At 49.9% G+C, this 19,444-nt stretch overlaps 1 protein-coding gene across 1 annotated transcript in view; it reads right to left on the minus strand.

Moving 5' to 3' along the window:
- LOC116892405 (IgGFc-binding protein-like) overlaps nt 1–18,023 on the minus strand; it is a 38,205-nt gene extending 20,182 nt beyond the window's left edge. The window contains exons 1-6 of the mRNA XM_032894083.1: nt 17,968–18,023; nt 14,074–14,423; nt 8,141–8,711; nt 5,752–6,356; nt 3,365–3,926; nt 643–1,235 (exon numbers count right to left, since the gene is read on the minus strand). Coding sequence (XP_032749974.1) covers nt 643–1,235; nt 3,365–3,926; nt 5,752–6,356; nt 8,141–8,711; nt 14,074–14,423; nt 17,968–18,022 — 2,736 coding nt within the window. The 5' untranslated portion in view covers nt 18,023. The remainder of the gene's footprint in view (nt 1–642; nt 1,236–3,364; nt 3,927–5,751; nt 6,357–8,140; nt 8,712–14,073; nt 14,424–17,967) is intronic.
- Between the last annotated feature and the right edge of the window lie 1,421 nt (nt 18,024–19,444).

Genomic DNA, 19,444 nt, shown 5'->3' on the forward strand with positions numbered 1-19,444 from the left:
ATAAGACTCACAAGTCTCAGGAAGTTCCTAAAACTTAGCAGATACTTAAGGTCCCTCCCTCCTCAAGGTTATATAAGCAATGGGGACTGCTTGGAGACTCTCCTACTTGCAGAACTAGCTGATGGTGGTTCAGAAAGCTCCAGAGTTTCAGCTTTGCTCAGTCCTCATCTGTGCTGGGGTGGATTTTTGTTTTCCCAGTTTGCTTTGAGTTGTTTATGATGAGTTTATTCCTTTAAGAAACCCAATAAACTCATTGGTTCACCAAGTTAAACATGGGTGGTATTGTTAGTCTGGCCCGTAGTTGATTCCCATCTAGGGGTGAGCAGATGTTTGTTCCTGTCTTCTCAGAAATCATGTCCCACAACATGCTGGGACCAGGTATAGCGGGAGGAAGATGGAGCGCATAGGAAGATGAGGAGAGGGTTAGTTAAGGGTAGAACAGGAGAAACAAAGCAACATTGGAAAGGCTTCAAGTCCCCGAGGCCTCCCTCCTCATTCTAGGCTTTCTACCCATATTTCCTGTTGTTGTGGTCACACTTTCTCACACATTCTCTTGGGTCCTAGACTGAGCACTGCTCATGCCCCACTCACATATCAACCCCCGGGGTCCATGTCTCCTCCAGGGCCCCACCTCTGCCTCACCTTGACCTTCCACTGATTCTGCTCCAGCTGCAGGGTGTAGTTGGCCACCTCGATGGTGATCATCTTGATCACACTGATTTGCTTGTCGCCCCGGACTACATTCTCCTGCAGTATTGTGAACGGTTGCAGGCCAGGCTGGGTCCAGCAGGTTTGAGCCAGCACGTACGCACAAGTGCCCATGAAGTCAAAGTGGCGGCCATCAAAGGTAGTGTAGTGTGAAGCCCCCGACACATGGCAGGTGGCAGAGCCCACCCCCACACATCTCAGGATGCCATCTATCACTTTACAGACTTCATGTGGGCCACAATATGAGGGCTGACAAGACACCAGGCCGCCCCTATTACAGTGGCAGAGGGAGTTACACTCAGGGCCAGGATAGAAGTCATCTCCTGGCGCATGGTAGATGCCCTGGTATACGCAACCACAGGATGACAGGGGTATACAGATCTCACCGCTCAGGACAAAGCCCTCATCACAGACACAGCTCTCATAACAATCTGAGCCACAGCCTCCAGGCACCGGCTGGTCTCCACAGGTCAATGGACAGCCTCGCTGACACAACTCATAGTGGCTGTGAGGTGGGCAGTTCATTGCTGCAGAGAGAGGGGCCAAAGAGATCAAAGACTTTTATTTATTCTTGGGTGGGCAGAGTTGATTCCTCAGTATACACGAGTGCATGCAGAGACACATACAGAGACACACACAGAGAAACAGACACACACAGAGACACATACACACACACACAGACAGACGCACATAGACAGGCAGACAGACAGTCACACATACACACATAGACACACAGACAGACACACAGACAGGCAGACAGACACACATACACACAGACAGACACACACACAGACAGACAGGCAGACACACATACACACAGACAGATACACACACACACACAGACAGGCAGACACACACAGACACACACAGATAGACACACATAGACAGACAGACACACACACAGAGACACCGACACACACACAGAGACACCGACACACACACAGACACACAGACACACACAGACAGACACACATAGATAGACAGAGAGAGACACCGACACACACAGACACACAGAGACACACAGACACACAGACAGACACACAGACACACAGACACACATAGACAGACACACACAGACACACACAGACACACACAGACAGACACACATAGACAGACACACACACAGACACACACAGACACACAGACACACATAGACAGACACACACACAGACAGACACACAGACACACAGACACACACACAGACACACAGACACACACAGATAGACACACATAGACAGACACACATAGACAGACACACACACAGACACACACACACACAGACACACATAGACAGACACACACACAGACAGACACACAGACACACAGACACACACAAACACACAGACACACACAGATAGACACACATAGACAGACAGACAGACACACACAGAGACAGACACAGAGACAGACAGACACACAGACACACACAGACAGACACAGAGACAGACAGACACACAGACACACACAGACAGACACACAGACACACAGACAGGCAGACACACACAGACACACACAGACAGACACACATAGACAGACAGACACACACACCCCATTTCAAGAGACTACCGTGTTTAGTAGGGTCAGAGGAATACCCTTTTATTATAGTTTCTGAGCCTCAGAAATAGAATTCAGTTCTGATGCAACTGTGGTTTGGGTTCATCTGTAATATCTTTAGTGACACTGCTCATGCTGGATATAAATGATAAGACATGTTACATATTTTAAATAAGTCTATGCATGCCTGTATGTACAAACTGGGCAGTATATCAGAGAATATAGCATCAGCTTCTTCATTTTGTAGGATCAGTAAAATATAAGTTTGGTGGTTTGATTTCAGGCATTAAGAAATATTTAGTAATTAAAAATAATTACTTATACTACATTTTAGTGAAAGTGTTTAGTGTCACAATAAATAAACCAATAATCAAACACAGGGCTGGAGAGATGGCTCAGCTGTTATGAGCACTTATTACCCTTCTCGGGGGACCCAAGTTCGGTTCCCAGCACCCATATAGTAGTTCACAGGCATCTGTATGATCAGTCCCAGGGGATCTGATATTTTTTCTAGCCTCCTTGGGCATGTCTTGCCCATTGGTGCATAGACATAGATGCAAAACATTCACATGTATGAAACAAAAATAAACCTTAAAACAAACGAACAAACCCAAGCAAAGCCAACCATTTCTTGTTCCCCCTTACAAAACGTGAATCAACCTTATCCGGCGGACAGCTCTGTAAAAGCAAAGGGAAGCAGCCGATCAAGCAGGCTGGGCGGGAGCACCCCAACACATCATGCCATGCTTGCATCATGCCGTGCTCCTACCACAGCACCCCATAAAATCTAAACTTAAAGGATGCCCCAACACCGAACTACTAAGACCAAGGCAAAGGAACTCCGCACGCTGTGGGCTGTTGTGGGCTCTAGGCATGCTGGTCATTTCAAGGAAAGTAAAATGAAACCGGAAAGAGTGGAAGACCCTGTGTCTTGGTCATAGCAGCCTCCTTCCTGGATGTACACAGCGGTTTCCTATGGTCTCAGCTCCACGGCATAAGCACAGGCCCTTCTTCACCAGGCAGCGGAAGGATCAAACAATGTGACTTGTACGCTAATGAACAAGCATTAGACCCAATCCCAGTTGACTCCCTTGGTACTCACGGCAAAGATCCTCAGTCCTCCATGGAAGCACGGCGACCCCAGAAGACTGGCATATAGAGGTGTATGTGGCCAGTGAGTCGCAGAGTGGCTTAGTTTGGCCTGGCATGCGGCAGCAATCGTACCTACACTCTATGAGGGCACTGTTGAAGGCGGGCACTGTCCAGCAGTGCCTGAACTCCCCGGATATGTTACCAAGAATATGACATTTCTTCATAATAGACTTTACTATTTCCTTTTCGAAGTTAGGACACTTAAGTTGCTCGTCTGTCCTGCAGCCAGGATGTGTCGACACCAGCCACTTTTTCCCAAAGTCTCGAGGGTCAATGGCTTCTCCTCTAATCTGCACACCCAAGTCATCACGTGGGTCCCCGTTGAAGTTCCCACAGAGCCCACACACACCCTTAAAATAGTTGCTGGGCACCTTGGCGGTCACGTGGGTGTCCCAGTTATAGCTGACGGTCAGGCTGAAGTTCGTGCGTAGGATAGCGTATTTGCCTTGGCGGAATACTACGAGTTTTCCACCTAGGGCTTGAAAGGGCAGGTAGTGCAGGATGCCGTTCATCTGGATAGAGATGTGGGAGGACCAACAGTCAGGGTACCTGCCTCCGAGCTCCCCAATACGGCTAACCCCTCTAAACCTCTTCATTTAGTCTGGTCTAAAGACCTTTGCACTTACTTGTTTTAAATACATGTTGTTAATTAATATTCAAGCCTTAGGTAAAGTGAGAGGTGGGAGAACATTAGTTCCTCTCAATAACGGTGCCCTCTCTTTATCTAGAGCCTTTCCATACCAAACTCTGAGGGAGTCAGAACTTGGCACACAGAAAGTTCTGTTTCCCACTCTGAACTTGTCCACCTTCCCTCTCCCCACGACACAAGCCATTACCCAGATTTCTCTATTATAATCATGAGCCACTGTTTGAGTATCTAACAATTCATTTCTACACACACACACACACACACACACACACACACACACTTTTAACTTTAATTTTTATTAGTTTTTAGACAATGTCTCTCTGTAGCATTGGTTATCTTGGAACTCATTATGTAGACCAGGCTGGCCTCACAGAAATCCTCCTGTCTCTGCCTCCCAAAATGCTGGGATTAAAGGCATATAGTACTATAAAAACAAATAAGTACTATCTATCTGTCTGTCTGTCTTCCATCTATCTATGTATCTATGTCTATCTATCTTTGAGGCAGGGTCTCATTGTGTATCTCTGATAGGCCTGGAACTCAATGTATAGTAGATGTGGGAACCACAACAATGACCCCAAGAACAATATCTGGAAGTCCGGTGGCTCACAGGCTACCTTGGAATTTAGAGATCTGTCTGTCTCTGCCTTCTGAGTGCTGGGATTGGTTCGTGCACCAGCCTAGTTTTCACCTTTTCTAGGGGGATGGTCAAGGGGTATCTGTAGACATCAGCTGTAGAAAGACAGAATGTCAGAGATGCTATCTTTGATCACAGGATGGGACTTATGGTGGATTTGCAAAATCTATTTGGGAAGACTTGAATCAGAACAATTGTCCTTTAGTATGAGTAAGTGTGCGTGCGTGCGTGCATGTGCGTGTGTGTGTGTGTGTGTGTGTGTGTGTGTGTGTGTGTGTGTGTGTGTGTAGGGTTGTCCTTTGACCCTTGCCTAGCTGGCTGGTCCAGCTCTGGGTTTTCAGCACTAGAGAGCAAGAAGAGTTTGATCCTCAGGGCAGCTAAGCCATGTTCTGGACAGCACAGCAGACAGCCTGGTGTGCAAGTCTGAAAAGAAGTAATGGCGTGGGGCCCACCCTGGGGAGAAAGGGCACAGAGAAGAGGCAGCCCAGCAGCCCGGCAGCCCGGCTTTCCTTTTGTTTTCTTGGAGTTTTTGAGACCAGAACTCACCATGTGTAGTCTTGATGTTGTATCTGGGTGGGCAGACGTTTGCTCAGACTGAGAGGCTGAATGAGCATCTCTACTCCCCCCACCCCCACCCATAACACAAATGCTCACGTTGTACCGTACATTTCACATCACCTGTCACCTTGCTCTCCGGACCAGTCTTTACACACAAGTCCATCATTCTAAGCTTTTCCAAGAACAAAACTAGGAACCGCTAATCGCCACTGAGCACCAAGACCTCTCTTTCAGATCCTGAAGATAGGGATTCGTGACCTCCGCAGAACTACCCAGAGACTGGTGGCTCCCAGTGGAGACCTATTCGATTATGACCTCTGACCTCGGTAAGACAGTCTGGGAGCCTGTCACAGAACCAAGAAAAAGTAACAGGGCCTGGACCTTCACCACAAGACCATTGAGTGAATCCCCCTCCACTCCCGCCACAGCCATTAATCTTTCAGTGGATTTGTGCCTTCTCCTGCCGGCTTCACACCCTGCAGCGTCCACTCACCAGCACTTTGCCTTGGTATTCCCGGCGCACCTCCAAACTGATTCCAAAGGCCTCTAACTTCACAGAACGCACAAAGCTTACGCTTTGACTTCCTCGGCGTTCGTTTTCTATAAACACTTTGAAGTCGGGAAGGGACGGGTGCTGGCCGCAGGAGGCAGTGAACAAATACGTGCAGGTGCCCATGAAGTTGAAGATGCGCTCATCCAGACTCATGTAGTGGGGGTCTCCGGATGCCCGACAGATGCGGAAGTACTCCGGGGAGCAACCGAAGGAGCCATTCCGTACCCCACAGTGCTCATGGAGCAGACATCCTGATGTGTTCCTGCAGATCACCTCCTGAAAGTCCGCGTCGCAGGTACAGCGGAGGTGGCATTTTTCATCAGCGTACACTTCTTGACCCGGGGCCAGCAGGCGGTCCTGGAAGGTGCACCCACAGGATGAGACAGGCATGCAAAGGCCACGACTGGCCACGAAGCCTGGAAAGCACACGCAGCCCTCCACGCACGGGCGCGAAGAACAGTTGGCCGGTAAAGCTTCTGAGTTGCAGGAGGCCGGGCAGGCGGGGCTGCAGAGCTCATAGCGGCTGTTGGCGGGACAGGTCAGGGCTGGAGGGTTGGGGAGAAAGGGTGGGTCACGTCAGGTTTGGGATTCCCTGAAACAATGCTGCTTCCTTAGAGGTCACGGCCCTCAGTTAATGGCACTCCTACTTCGTTGATACTCAGGCCCCAATGCCCCCTCCACCCCATCCTTGGGCAACCAATCAGGCAGTGGGCAAATCACCTTCCAAACCCACGCACAATCTGTCTCCACGGCCCAGGAACCATAGCAGCCTTCTGACTGGTTCCCCCTCCCCGGTACCGTATGTGCTCCTCACAGCGCCAGAGGGACTGTGAATGCAGGCACAGACCAGGTACCTCGACCTCCTCTGTGGCTCCATCTCACTCAGGAGAATGCAGAGTCCTCCCAAGGTCCAAGGGTTCCCCTATGCTCCCCCCAATCTCTCTGTCCCCATCTCCCCCACTCTCCTACTGACACACTCTGCCTCAGCCTCAGCGGATCCACAGGTACCCGGTCCCAGGATTCCCCACTCAGACCCTTACACTAGCCATTTCCTCCAACAGACTTTGCGGGTAAAGACGAAGGCTGCCCAGATGGCCTAGATTCGAACCACCAGCTCCTTCCTTGCCAAGGCTTTAGGAGCCAATGGCTCTGTATCTCAGTCTTGCCGGGAGTAAACGGGAGGAGGCAATACTGGTTTCACCGGATATATGGACTGAACGATAGAACCACAGGCGCTCCATGGTCAACACTGGGACGACTTAGCTGACTCCATGGCCAGGACGGGCTCTAGGATCCACTGTCATTGGTTTCCTACGTCTTCCCTGAGCTTCCAGATACTATCACAGGATCCTGCTCTTTGAAGGTATTTTCTAGTTGCTCTGCTAACTCCCTGGCTGTCCCTCCCCACCCAAGATCTAGGTTCTGCTGGAGTGAGGACACAGCCTGGCTCTGTCACACTGAATCTTCAGCAGGGAGCACAGGGCCCACAAAATGGACAGGAAGGGCAATGAACTCACTGGCTTCTCCTTTGGAGTTTGGGTCACAGGACAATGGGGCATAATGGTGATACAGGCAGGTCCAAACAGTGTCTTTGTCTCCCTCTGGATTCATTGTTCCTCTGAAATCCTGGTCTTAACACTGGAACTGAGGTCGGTTTCTCCCCTCACTGTCCTGCCTGCCTCTTCAGGATAGTGTTATGTTTCTCTGAGCTGTCTACAGCGCAGACAAGTTGCCATTGGCTTTGTCCTCCACATGGCCAGCACAGGTATAGGCTCATGGCAGATTTATTGACTGAATGAGGGACTGTCTTAGTGGATGGGCGCCTGGCTAGCCATCTTTGGTTTCGTGCAGAGGGCACTGGGGGTCATGGGAGTGTTACAGCCAAAGAATAATCACTGAATTTGATCTTGCAACTTGGCAGACTACCTTTCGTGACAAACCTCTGTGGTCCCCTGGGTCAGGAGCCCACACCTATTCCCCCTTTTCTGGCTATTCCAGTCCTTCCCATGGATTTTAGATTGGAAATTGTTATTCTAGGAATATCCTCTTAGTCCCCCTCTAGCATCCTTTATCCCTCTCGAATTCCCCAAATCTTATCCTGCATTCCTCTCCAACTAATCTACAGATGTGCTTGAGCGCCCTCTCGTGGCAACCTCAATCACTGAAGTCTATCGCGTTCACTACTCTGTGTGTCCCTGTGGCCCAGAGTGTCTTGGCCATCACAGTGTTCCTGTCATTGCCTGTCACTGGGCTGAAGCACGATCAGTGCTCTGGTACCAGTGGATTCCCCAACCCTCACCAGAACTCCCTACCCCTGGCTTGAACTCACGGCAGTTGGTTCGTGATCTCCATTCCCGGACAGAGATGCCCTTGTCCACACAGGCTAGAGCATAGGCATTGAGGCTCTGGCACAGGGTGAGACGTTCCCCTCCTGTCACACACATGTCATACACACAGTCTTCCAGGAAAGTGGTGGGGTCCAGAAATTTATGACAGTCAGCAAATGGGCCCGAGGGCAGCATTAGCATGCCACAGAAAGGGTCTTTCTTAAAGATCTCGGCCTGGCTTTGGATGCAGGAGGGACAGTTGTCATAGCAGCCATCATCACATAAGAGGTCTTTATCTTGCACTTTCCAGCTCTTGGTGAAGTTTAGGACATCAGAAACTTGCTTCCCATCAGGAGTGAGGAAGTCATCAGCAGGGTCTCCGTTATAGTTGCCGCACAGCCCGGATACCTGGTCTTGGAAGCGCTTGGGCAGGCTCAGACTTAGCAGGCAATCCCAGTCATAGCTGACCACCAGCCCAAAGTCCAGCTCTACAATACCCCGTGTTCCACTCTGGTACACACGCAGGCGACCCTTACTCAGGGAGACAGGCAAGACTGAGTACTGGTAGTTGATCTGCAGAGAGGCGACCATAGTTAGACTCCTGTGTGAGCTCTCCTTCAGCCCTTCATCTCCTCCACTCAAGCGCCCAGCTCTAGCCATACAAGATGCCTTCCTTCCTTCATCACCAGCTGAGCCTAGGGATGCTTACTCTTGCATCTCCAGTGGCCTGAAATGTTCTTCCCCGAGATGTGCATGGAGACCTCCCCCCAACAGTGCCTGCTGAGGTGTCACTGGCTTGGTGAGGCTGTCCCTGATCACCCTGTCAGGAGCCCCTTCCTGCTGCCTCTCCTCCTCTGCTCCCAAGTCCGCACAGCTTCTAACCTTCTCTCACAATGTGCGAGTTTCCCACATGGTCTCCCTGTCTGAATCACTGGGAGGCCACCTCGTGGTTTTATCTCCAGTGCCTCCAACCGTGGCTGGCAGAACGGCAGGCCCATTACAAGCATGAAACTAGTGTGAGGAAGGAACCTGGCAGGTCTGGGGGCAGCAAGGGGCAGCTGCAGGGAGCCAGTGAGATGGCAGGATACGTGTTCATGACATGAGCAAATGAGAGACAGGAGGCTGTGGGCAGAACCAGTCAAGACCTGTAAGCACTGAAATGGGGACAAATCTGGCAGAGGGTTGCCAGTCTCTTTAAACCACCATCACTGTGGAACAGTGGGGATAGTTTCCTTTCTGTTGCTGTGACACAGTGCACTTGCCAGAAGCTACTTTGGGGGAGGAAATCACAATTCATCCATGAGGGAAGCCAGGCCTGAGGCAGAAACCATGAGGAATTCTGCTTGCTCGTTGGCTCACTGGCTCAGTCTTAAGCTCTCATACAGACCGGGTCCCCGTGCCTAGGGATGGTGCTACCCACAGTGGACCAGGCCCCTCATACATCATTCAACAGCCAGCACAATCCTTCACAGACAGGCCCACAGGTCAACCTGGCCTAGACAGTTCTCAGATGACTTTAAGCTGTGTCAAGTCAACAATTAGGGCTAGCCAGGGCAATCAGCATGAGCAATACTGGGCACAATGAACAGGTTAGTCCTCAAATGGTACCACCAGCTTGCCAGTAACCCCAATTCATTCTCCCTATCCCAACTCCTACATGTGGATCCCCTGGTATACCAGGAGTAACTTTTGAAGATTCTAGCCTCTGATGGACAAAACTAAATGCTTGTTGCTAACCTTAAAATCCCTCATCATGTAGGGGTGTCTTGTCCTGCAGTGGCTTTGAGGTCTTGATTTATCTGCATTTGAGATCTGATTGGCTTATGTGTAGAGGAGCCCTGATTCTTATCTAAAGTTCTGATTGGCCCAGAAGTTCCTTTGGACAGAGGGATCTGGTTTTTCCACTACTCTGTTCCTTCCTGGTGGTGAGGACAACTATATCAAACTCTGGGTGCCTTTTCCCCTCTCTGTGTCAATTGTGATTGGGCAGTCCTGACTGATATTCTGTTGGCTGTCTTAATGTACAGAACTGCTGAGCCCCAGTTGGGAAGGAATCAAGTCCATGACTGGACCTGCATAGAATGGGCTTAAAGTCTCTTAACTAGTTGCAACAGACATTTAAAATTCCATGCTATTAAAATTCAAAACATCAAATTTCCATTAGGGGCACAGTGCTGCAATATAATATGGCTTAAGTATACATTATATAAAAAAGACACTTGACTCTTGGATGGGCCATTGAACTTTTTTTTTTTCTTTTCTTTTTTTTTCGGAGCTGGGGACCGAATCCAGTGCCTTGCACTCTACCACTGAGCTAAATCCCCAACCCTGCCATTGAACTTTTATAGTTTCTTGCAGTTGGAATTGTTTTGTCAAAAGTCAGGAATGTGGAATTAGATATCTACCATAAGTACACACACACACACACACACACACACACACACACACGTATGTATATATGTGTATATATTGTATATGTTACATATGTATAAGTAATTATGTATTAGAGAGAGACAGAGACAGAGAGACAGAAAGAGACACAGAGGAGGTGTCCACAATGCTTAGAGACATTGAATCCCCTGGAACTGGCGTTACAGACGGTTGTGAGTCACCTTATGTGGGAGATGGGAACTGAATCTGGGTCCTCTGGAAAAGCAGTATGTGCTCTTAACCACTTTTATATAATTCAGATTTTTTTCTAAAGGTGGGAGTAAATCTAGGGTATAAATACCATACATTAAAGATAACCGTCTCGGGTTGGAGAGATGGCTCAGCGGTTAAGAGCACCTGACTACTCTTCCAGAGGTCCTGAGTTCAATTCCCAGCAACCACATGGTGGCTCACAACCATCTGTAAAGAGATCCGATGCCCTCTTCTGGTGTGTCGGAAGATAGCAACAGTGTACTTATATATAATAAATGGATAAATCTTTTAAAAAAAAGATAACTGTCTCCTAATTCACAACAAAGACCTTGAAGGGAAAGGACCAGTGTTACTTTAAGCCCTGGAGTTCCCCAGTTTTCAAAGAGCATCCCTCCACCTTTTGATGGATCTGAGCTGGCTCCTCTCCCCTTCCACGAAGCTGTTGGAGCATCAGGAGAGAACACCTATTTAATGTATTGGTCACTCTGAAGTGGTCTGTGCAGAGTCCCTCAAGGCACCCAGATTTCTTAGGCTTTTCAATTGAGTGGGGCAGAGGGCAGCTCACTGAGACGCACCTGGCAGGTTAGTCCAACGCCCAAGGATGACCCAGGCATTGTTGGATTCACGTCCCATTTTGTTGGGATAATCTTTTTGTACACTGTGTATCCCTGTCCTTCCTCGCCTGTCTAAGGCATCCTCTGATTGGTTTAATAAAGATCTGATGGCTAATAGCTAGGCTGGAGAGGATAGGCTGGCAGAGGCAGGAACTCTGGGAAAGAATCAGGTCCAAACCAGACATGGAGAAAGTCAGACATAGAGAGCCACATGACAAATGTGGGCCAGTATAAACGGGGTTAATTAAGTTCTATGAGCTAGTTAGAATCAAACAAACACAATCTATAAGCCCTAAGCATTCATAAATAATAAAAGGTCTCTGTGCCATTATTGGGAGCTGATGGGTGGAGACAGAAGAAGAAGATACTATTTCTACTTGCAAGCCCTTAAATTGGTCAAAGGCTAGTGAAGCTCTTTGCCAGAGTTTTCGCTACACACCACCCATGGGAAGCTGCTGCGTAAGCCCTGTCTTAAACAAAGCTAGAGTGAGAGAACTGTCAGGCCACCTCCTAGCTCTACGTATTCAACAGAACAGGAGGGGCTCCTATCCCAATATGGCAGGTGCTGGCTGGATACTATCACAAAAGTATCCCGTTAGGCAGCGAAGCAAAGACGCTCGAATAAGATACAAAGTTGCGTCTGGTAGACGCTCCAGCTGTTTATTGTGCTAGTTCTATCAGGTTGCAGTGGCCTCTTCCCCTTGGGGACAGAGATCTAGCCCCACATTTTCAGTTCTCTTTCTTTCTTTCTTTTTTTTTTTTTCTTTTCCGTAGCTGGGGACCGAACCCAGGGCCTTGCGGTTGCTAGGCAAGCACTCTATCACTGAGCTAAATCCCCAACCCCCATTTTCAGCTCTCGATGCTCTGGATGAAGGGGGTGGCTTGTTTGTTTTTTCTATTAGTAACAGGATAACTGAAGACTCTTTTGGCCTTGTCATAAAGTCTGTACCAAATTACAGTTGAATGAAGTTACATCCAGAAGCCTCCAAAAGTGTATGGGCAGTCAGTAAATTATAGACGATGAAGGGGACAGAGGCCTGGACCTTTCTTAGTTGGTGGACTCAGCCTCAAAAGTCTATAACGACTAAGACTATAATGACTCGTGAGGAGGCCACTGCACCCCCTTAGAACTAGCACAGTAGACAGCTTCGGAGAACAGGAGTCTGTGACTTAGCTAAGGACAGAGGAGGCTTGGGGATTCCCACAACCCACTATCCACCGTCCCTTCCCTGTAACAGTGGGGGACGGAGGGACAGGATGAGGATGGAGCAGGGCGTGGCAAGACAGGATGGGGGAGGGGAGGATGATGACACCGGTTGTGAGGTGCACACTAAGAAGCTTTGCGACTGACACAGAGTTCTATCTACTCTTTAACGAAAAGAACGAATCCTGCCGTGTCTCATTATGAGAGTACTCGGGAAGTCCTCGAGGTATTCCTATGGCCATTACAGTGCACTCTGGCTGACCACTTAACTCAGTTTCCTATATGTCCCAGCACGACCAGTTCCACAAACTTCACAGTGACTTAATTTGTGAATTCAATGCTCAAGTGCGTTTGCCCCGAGAGGCAGAAAATGCAAGTAAAAGTAACACAGAGATAGAGTGTACCTAGGAAGAGGATGGATCCTCTTTCCCCCCGACCCCTGAAAGCCACCATATTGCTGACCCTGCAGAAAGGGATGATGGGATTCCAGATAGAGCCTACTGGGGGGTTCTTTGAAAGAAAGAGCACCATCTCCCCCACTTAAAACAGCAGTGTTTTGTGTAGCAGGAGGCACTCAAGGAAATCCAAACCACAGTTTCAAAAGCTTGATCGCCTGACTGGTCACTTTATAGTTCTCCCACGGTGACAGGAGAGTGTCCCTAAGTTCAAGACAGGAACTGCTAATGGATGGATGTGAACACACATACCGTGCCCACAGAGGTCCGAAGAGGGCATCAGATCCCCCAGAACTGGACCTACAGGTATCTGTGACCCACCTGACAATGGGTGCTGGGCATTGAACCCCAGTCATTTTCAAGGGCAGCAAGTGCTGTTAACTGCTGAGCCATCTCTCTAAGCCCTCTCCTTTGAGCCTTTAATTTTCCTTTCATTCCTTGGGACATTCTCTCTGCTTCTATAGACCAACAAACAGCTATATAACAGGAGGGCAGAGGGGGCCGAACTACTCATAAGCAACAGCAAGGCTCACAGGACAGGTTACCACGTTGAGATCAGCCCCAGGTGTGAATTGCTGTGGTCACGTCACGCATGTGGGCCAAAGTAATCGCTTTGTGGGGTAAACATTGGTCCTCTCAAGAAATGACAGTGATACCATCTTCTCCAGAGCCCCTCTGGAACCAGAGCTGAAATGGCGTTTATTCAAACCATACCCTAAGCATGGGTAACAGCTCTCTCCGGCTGTGCACAGCTACTTTGTTTCCTGCTCCTAAAAGCTCACAAAGGTCTTGTCATTACCTGAGATTCAAGTTTACTTTTTCTTCCCAAGGCAGCTACATTGAGTCAATCTTCCGATGCTCACCCCCTTCCCCCCATCCCTTTGGTTGGCTTATTTAGATGATGGTGAAGCCCAGTCCGCCACATTGAAAAAGGGACGGTTCAGGGCCTAACACCAAGGGCTCAGCTCCTTTTGGATTGGTAGTTCAAAACCTTCAACTCGAAGCCTCGGGGGACTCACCTTGGCGAAGCCTATCTCTCCATACATCAGGGACACGGTGTAGTTGTAGGCATGCACGGTGACCAAGCGCACGTAGGAGTCTTTGTTGGAGCTCCGGTGCTTGTTCTTGGCTTCTACTTTAAAGGCCAGCAAGGAGTCCTTGGTGCTGCGAAGCTCAGTCAAGACGTAGGTACAGGTGCCCATCAAGTCATAGTGACGGCCATCGAAGGTGGTGTAGTGGGGATCACCCTGGGCGCGGCAGACAGCTCTGGGCTCTGGCACACACGTGGCCTTCCCACTCACCATCTGGCAGCGCTGCCCAGGTGGACACTGAATGCCTTGGCAGGAAGCCTCTGTTGGGGTGAGCCGAGCTGGGGAGGGAAGAGAGTTGGAGTTAGAAATGCTCCTGAGGTCAGACACCGGGGGCCTCCTCCAGTGTGGACTGTGCCTGGTTGGCTCACGACTACGCCCCTTCTACAGGCTTGGAAACTGAGGTTTGCAGGCTCACGGAGAGAGCTCCTCTCCCAGGGTTTCTGATCCACAGTTTAGCACAGCTTGGCCCTGAGGAATGGCAAGTCATGAAGGACCAGAAGCGACTGCTGAAACATTAAACCGTTTATAGTTCGAGGTCCCCCCTTCCTTATCTTCCCACCAGGCTAGAAGTTGCCAGAGGATAGGAGAGGAAGATGGAGTCTTTAGTAAAATGGAGACCACTGTCGCAGAGGGGACCTTAGTAGAAGTCCTAGCTCAAGCGCCCAACCCTGGGCCATTGGACAGATTATTTTCAGTGCTCCGGCTTCGGTGTCCTGTGATACGGGTCTGACAGTAACAGTTTCTCTGTAGGAATTCGAGGGCGACATTGGTGTTTTAACAACTTAAAGCATAGGCATGGGAACTATAGCTTGTGCTCTCATGGGGAGAGTGTCCCTGAGCTCGCTGACCCCCAGGGGCTCGGATTCAACAGTTGAACAAGCTTGGCCCAGAGGATTGGCAGGTCGTGAAGAGGAAGGAGGACCAGCTGCTCATCCTTCTCTATCCCTCGTCCCACCTGACTGAAATAGCCCAAGGGTAGGAAATGGAAGAACAGGACACGGGCAGTGGGGGTAGAGTCCTTGCCGTGTAAGCAGGAAGATCGGAGTGCAGCTTCCAGCCTTGTAAGAGCTGGGCATGGTTGCAAGTGTGTTCTGTTAGCTCAGTGTGTCTGGACTGAGCGATGGCAGGCAGATCCCAGGGGCCTGGCTGCTCAGCAAAGTTTTGCTGACTGAAAGCTAGACATCAGGATCTCAAAGACAGACAAGGCAGAAAGGGGTCAGAGGAGGATCCCCGACGTTGACCTCTGGCCTCCACACATGCATGCTGGGCTGTGCATACTTGCGTACACACATGCGTGTTTGCGTGTTCATACCTTCACACGCGTGCCTGGGTCTGCATACCTGCATAGATACAGATACACACATGCAGAACACATATACATGCACAATTTTTTTTTTTGAAGGAAGGCCCAGAGACACAGCAAAGTGGAAAAATCATGGTGTAGAGCACCTCAGCCTCTAGCCAAGACACCAAGATGGGACATTATGTAAATTATAAATGCTCTTGCCTAAATGTTCTAATTCACCAGGGAGGAAGCTTCGTCAGTCATAGAGATTGGAGAAGGGTGTTGTCAGGTTTCGATAAGCTAAAATGGAAGGAGGTTTGTAACTGAACCCAAGGGTCCAGTATTACTTGATATAATTAATTGTCCACCCATTCCCATTCCCCTAGTCATTTCTAAAGCATCCCTTGAAGTGGGCTGCCTTTGGGGGGGGCAGGATAAGGACCCCCTGGGTCTTGGGTCCCAGTTTGAAGAAGACCATCTGGGAAGAGACGGCCCTTCCTGGTGCCCTCCAGTCCTCAAGAACTCTCTGACCGGCCCCTCTCCCACCACAGCTCACCCTGCACCGCCCTGATCTCTTGCCACAAGCTAATCTAAGGACTCTCCCCAGGCCTTATCTCTACCCAAGCCTCTGAAACTGAAGCCCAGAGAGGTGGAGTGACAGGCTGAAGGCCACCCAGGCACAACTGGAGTTAACCCCAGGCCCTGTGGCTCTGGCTCTGTATCCTCACAACAGGTGGGGAGCCTGGTGGCAGCTTCTGAATGGGCTGAGCCTGAGGTTGCACACAGAGCCCAGGTTCTGTTCCTTAACTATGTCAAAGCAGGTGAAGCTCCCAGGGAGGCCGGACTGCAGAGACGCCCCACCCTCGGGTCCTCACTGTTACTGTCTCTGGATCTCCTGGCTTTGAGCATCAGCGGGCCTACGTGAGGAGTGGAGAGTAGCCGTCAGCAGCGAGTATAACTATTAGTTCTTTAAGCATCAAAACCTCAACTGGCCCCTTCCATCCCAGCTCCTTGGGTCTCTCCAAGACCCTTTCTACAACCTCACCACAAACGAGCATACAATGGCTGATGCTTGAACAGTGGACAATCCTTGGAACTGTGCTCTGCTCCGTAAGCCCTGGGGCACTGTGGTTGGTGAATGTTTTTGAATCTTGTTGCTAGTGAACAGGAGAGAATTAAAGAAGTCTGCCAGGGATGCTAGAATTGAGAAATGCACAGGGCAGCTGATCCTGGGAGCTGGAGAAGAATGAGCAGGAAAGGCAGGGAGAAGGAGGTCAAGGAAGGTACGGGAGGTGGACACAGAGCCCTCAGTGTCCAGGGCCTCAACAGGGCACAGCAGTATCAGTTCTTCCAAGCTGGGCTTAGCACTTAATGTCTGCTCTGAGATGGTGTGGTCAGAATGGCCTACCATTGTATGCCAAAGCAGACACTGATGGGGCTGAATCCCCACCTCAGCAGGACCTTCTGTAAGGTATCGTCTGCCTGGCTGAGGAGAGAGACAGAGGCGGTGTTGTCTGACAGACTGGAGATGAAGGGGCAGAGACAGGCCTTGCTGTTCCCAGACTGGGAATTCTGCAGGAAGGCCGTGAGGAATTCTTCCCCATCAGTGTTCCTGGGGTCCACTGTGGCCTCCTGGGTCAACCCTGAAGAAAACGCAGTTGTTCATCTAGTCCTCTCCATTACAAACCCAACCCTTGGCCTTCCTGAGAACCTGCTGGAATAATTCTCCCTAGGCTCCCATTCCCTTCCTAATGTATGCAGCACCCACCTACAAGCCCTTCTGGTCTTGGCTGCCCCAAAGCCTGAGCGCCATGCACAGGGTTTTTGAACTCAAATACTGCGGGGCCCGATGAAGGATAGAATGTTGCGAGATAGTCCAGGAGGTGACTGTGGGCCCTTGGAGCACTGTCCTCACCTCGAGTAAGTGGCCACCATTCGCTTTTGACGTCTGCACTTACGGTTTAGTAACTCAGTAGCTCTGGTTGCCCTGGAACTCACTCTGTAGAACAGACTGGACTTGAACTCATGGAGATCCACCTCCCTCTGCCTCCTGAGTGCTGGGATAAAAAGGCGTGCCCTACCGTGCCTGGCCGTGGTAATTTATTTTTGATGTTACATCTACTTTTCTGATGAAACTGGTTGGTTTTATATGAAGTTTTTTATGAAACCTCAGACCCTAACCCCCCTTTTAAAGTCCCGTGGGAGCACGCATGCACGCTGACGGGACTCAGTTGCTAGTACAATTCCTGTTTTAATAGATCTTGGCGGTTTCTACAAGAGGATGGAGGGAAGTTGAGGATTATAGAAGTATAGACAAAAATCCCCTAAAAATCGAAGCAGGTAGACTTTCAACACCCCAAACATGGAGTGGGGGGGCTCCCACCTCATTTTTCTGTGAGTTCTCGCTTCCATTGCAGCTAGCCTGAGGAACTGGGACATGATTTATGGAAGGTTTACAAATGAAAGATGCTGACCCAGGCAGGCCAGTTTCCTTGGTCCCACGTTCCAGGACATGGATGAGGTTGAATCTGACTTACCCCACAGGAGACTTGCTCCAGCCCATAGTGCCCACCAGCTCCATGAAGGTCCCATATCTGCAGCAGGGAGAGATGAAGGTTCATATAAGGCTGTCCTACTGTCCTGCTGGAGACTGTCATGGAGATCACAGAAGGGGACAGTTCGGGCACAGTGGCTACTTGGACTCAAGGAAGACTGGGGCGGGGAAGGGGTTGGGTCAATAGGACCAGGTCGTGGGGAGCTGTCTGCCTAGTATATCGGGGAGTGAGTTGGAGGTTCAGAATCCAGGGAAATGGGTGGGAGAACTGGATATTCAGCTGCCCTGAGGGTAAACAGAGGAGGTCTAGAAAGAAAGGTAAGAGAGGAGATTATCTATCCCTCTCCCGTAGAGAACCCCATCTCTTCTCACCTGCAGGTCCCGGAGCTACAGGCTCAGACTGTGGACTGCGTTATATAGTGTAGCTTCTTGTTCCCTCAGGCCATGTCGCTGGCCACCTGCCAGGCAGATGATGCCAGCTTCCTGGAGGAGGCTGCTGAGGTCAGGCCAGAGGGGATGGTGAGTCCCAAAGTCTTGAGAAGGGTAGAGGATAAGTCTACAGCCTGTGTTCTGAGATGGGTGTGAGATCAGCTGGTGGCTGCACCCCAGGAGCCACAGAAAACCTTGGTCTTGAAAGAGGGCTGGGGTCTTTAGGGGGACAGCTGAGGAGCAGTGTGGCATTGGGCCGGTAGTGGGGATTGAAGGGTGATGTCTCATTGGTTATGTTTGTTGGCTTCCTGGCCACATTCCGATCTTTAGTCCTTACTTATAACAACATTTAAAGGTCCATATCCGGGTTCTGGCTCCTCGAAGTCCCCCTGGGCTGATCCCTGGTCCGAAGCCACGCACGTCTTGCTTCTAAATACCAGTGAGTATAGTTGTTAAGGGATGTGCAGTCTGAGGCCCTGGCTTGGTGTAGGGCGTGATGTTTCCATCTCAGAGGATTATTTGGTTTGGTATTTGAGATAGCCCCCTAACCCGTCTCTCTCCATGAAGAAGGGACTGGCTCATTTTGGGGTGAATCTATGCCTTCCTCTCACCTAACCGAGAATTTTCTTGAGATACGATATGGGATATCAGGGTGCAGACGAAGTAGCAGTGGGAGTTTGAGCTTTCTGGGATGTAGTCAGCGTCTCCCAGAAGGGCCGGCACAAACCATGGTATTGTTGGTTGAATCGGAAACATCTCCCCAGGCTATTGTATTTTAACACGTGGCTGCAGTGACCAGCACAGTTCTGTGAAGTTGTAGAATATGAGGTTTGGGGCATGAGGCCTCCTAAACAGAAGCAAGCTACTAGGGCCAAGCCTCCAAGGTTACACAAGCCTCTGTTTCTGTCCTGCTCTGGTTCTTTGCTTGCTTGAGGTGACCTTACCAATGTCCCTGCTTTGGATGGAGTTGCTCCAGCCATGATGCCCTGTGCACACCCATGGTAGACTGTACTCTCTCAAACCGTGAGCCA

Source organism: Rattus rattus, chromosome 2 (assembly GCF_011064425.1).
Source record: "Rattus rattus isolate New Zealand chromosome 2, Rrattus_CSIRO_v1, whole genome shotgun sequence".
In the NCBI taxonomy this organism is placed as follows: domain Eukaryota; kingdom Metazoa; phylum Chordata; class Mammalia; order Rodentia; family Muridae; genus Rattus; species Rattus rattus.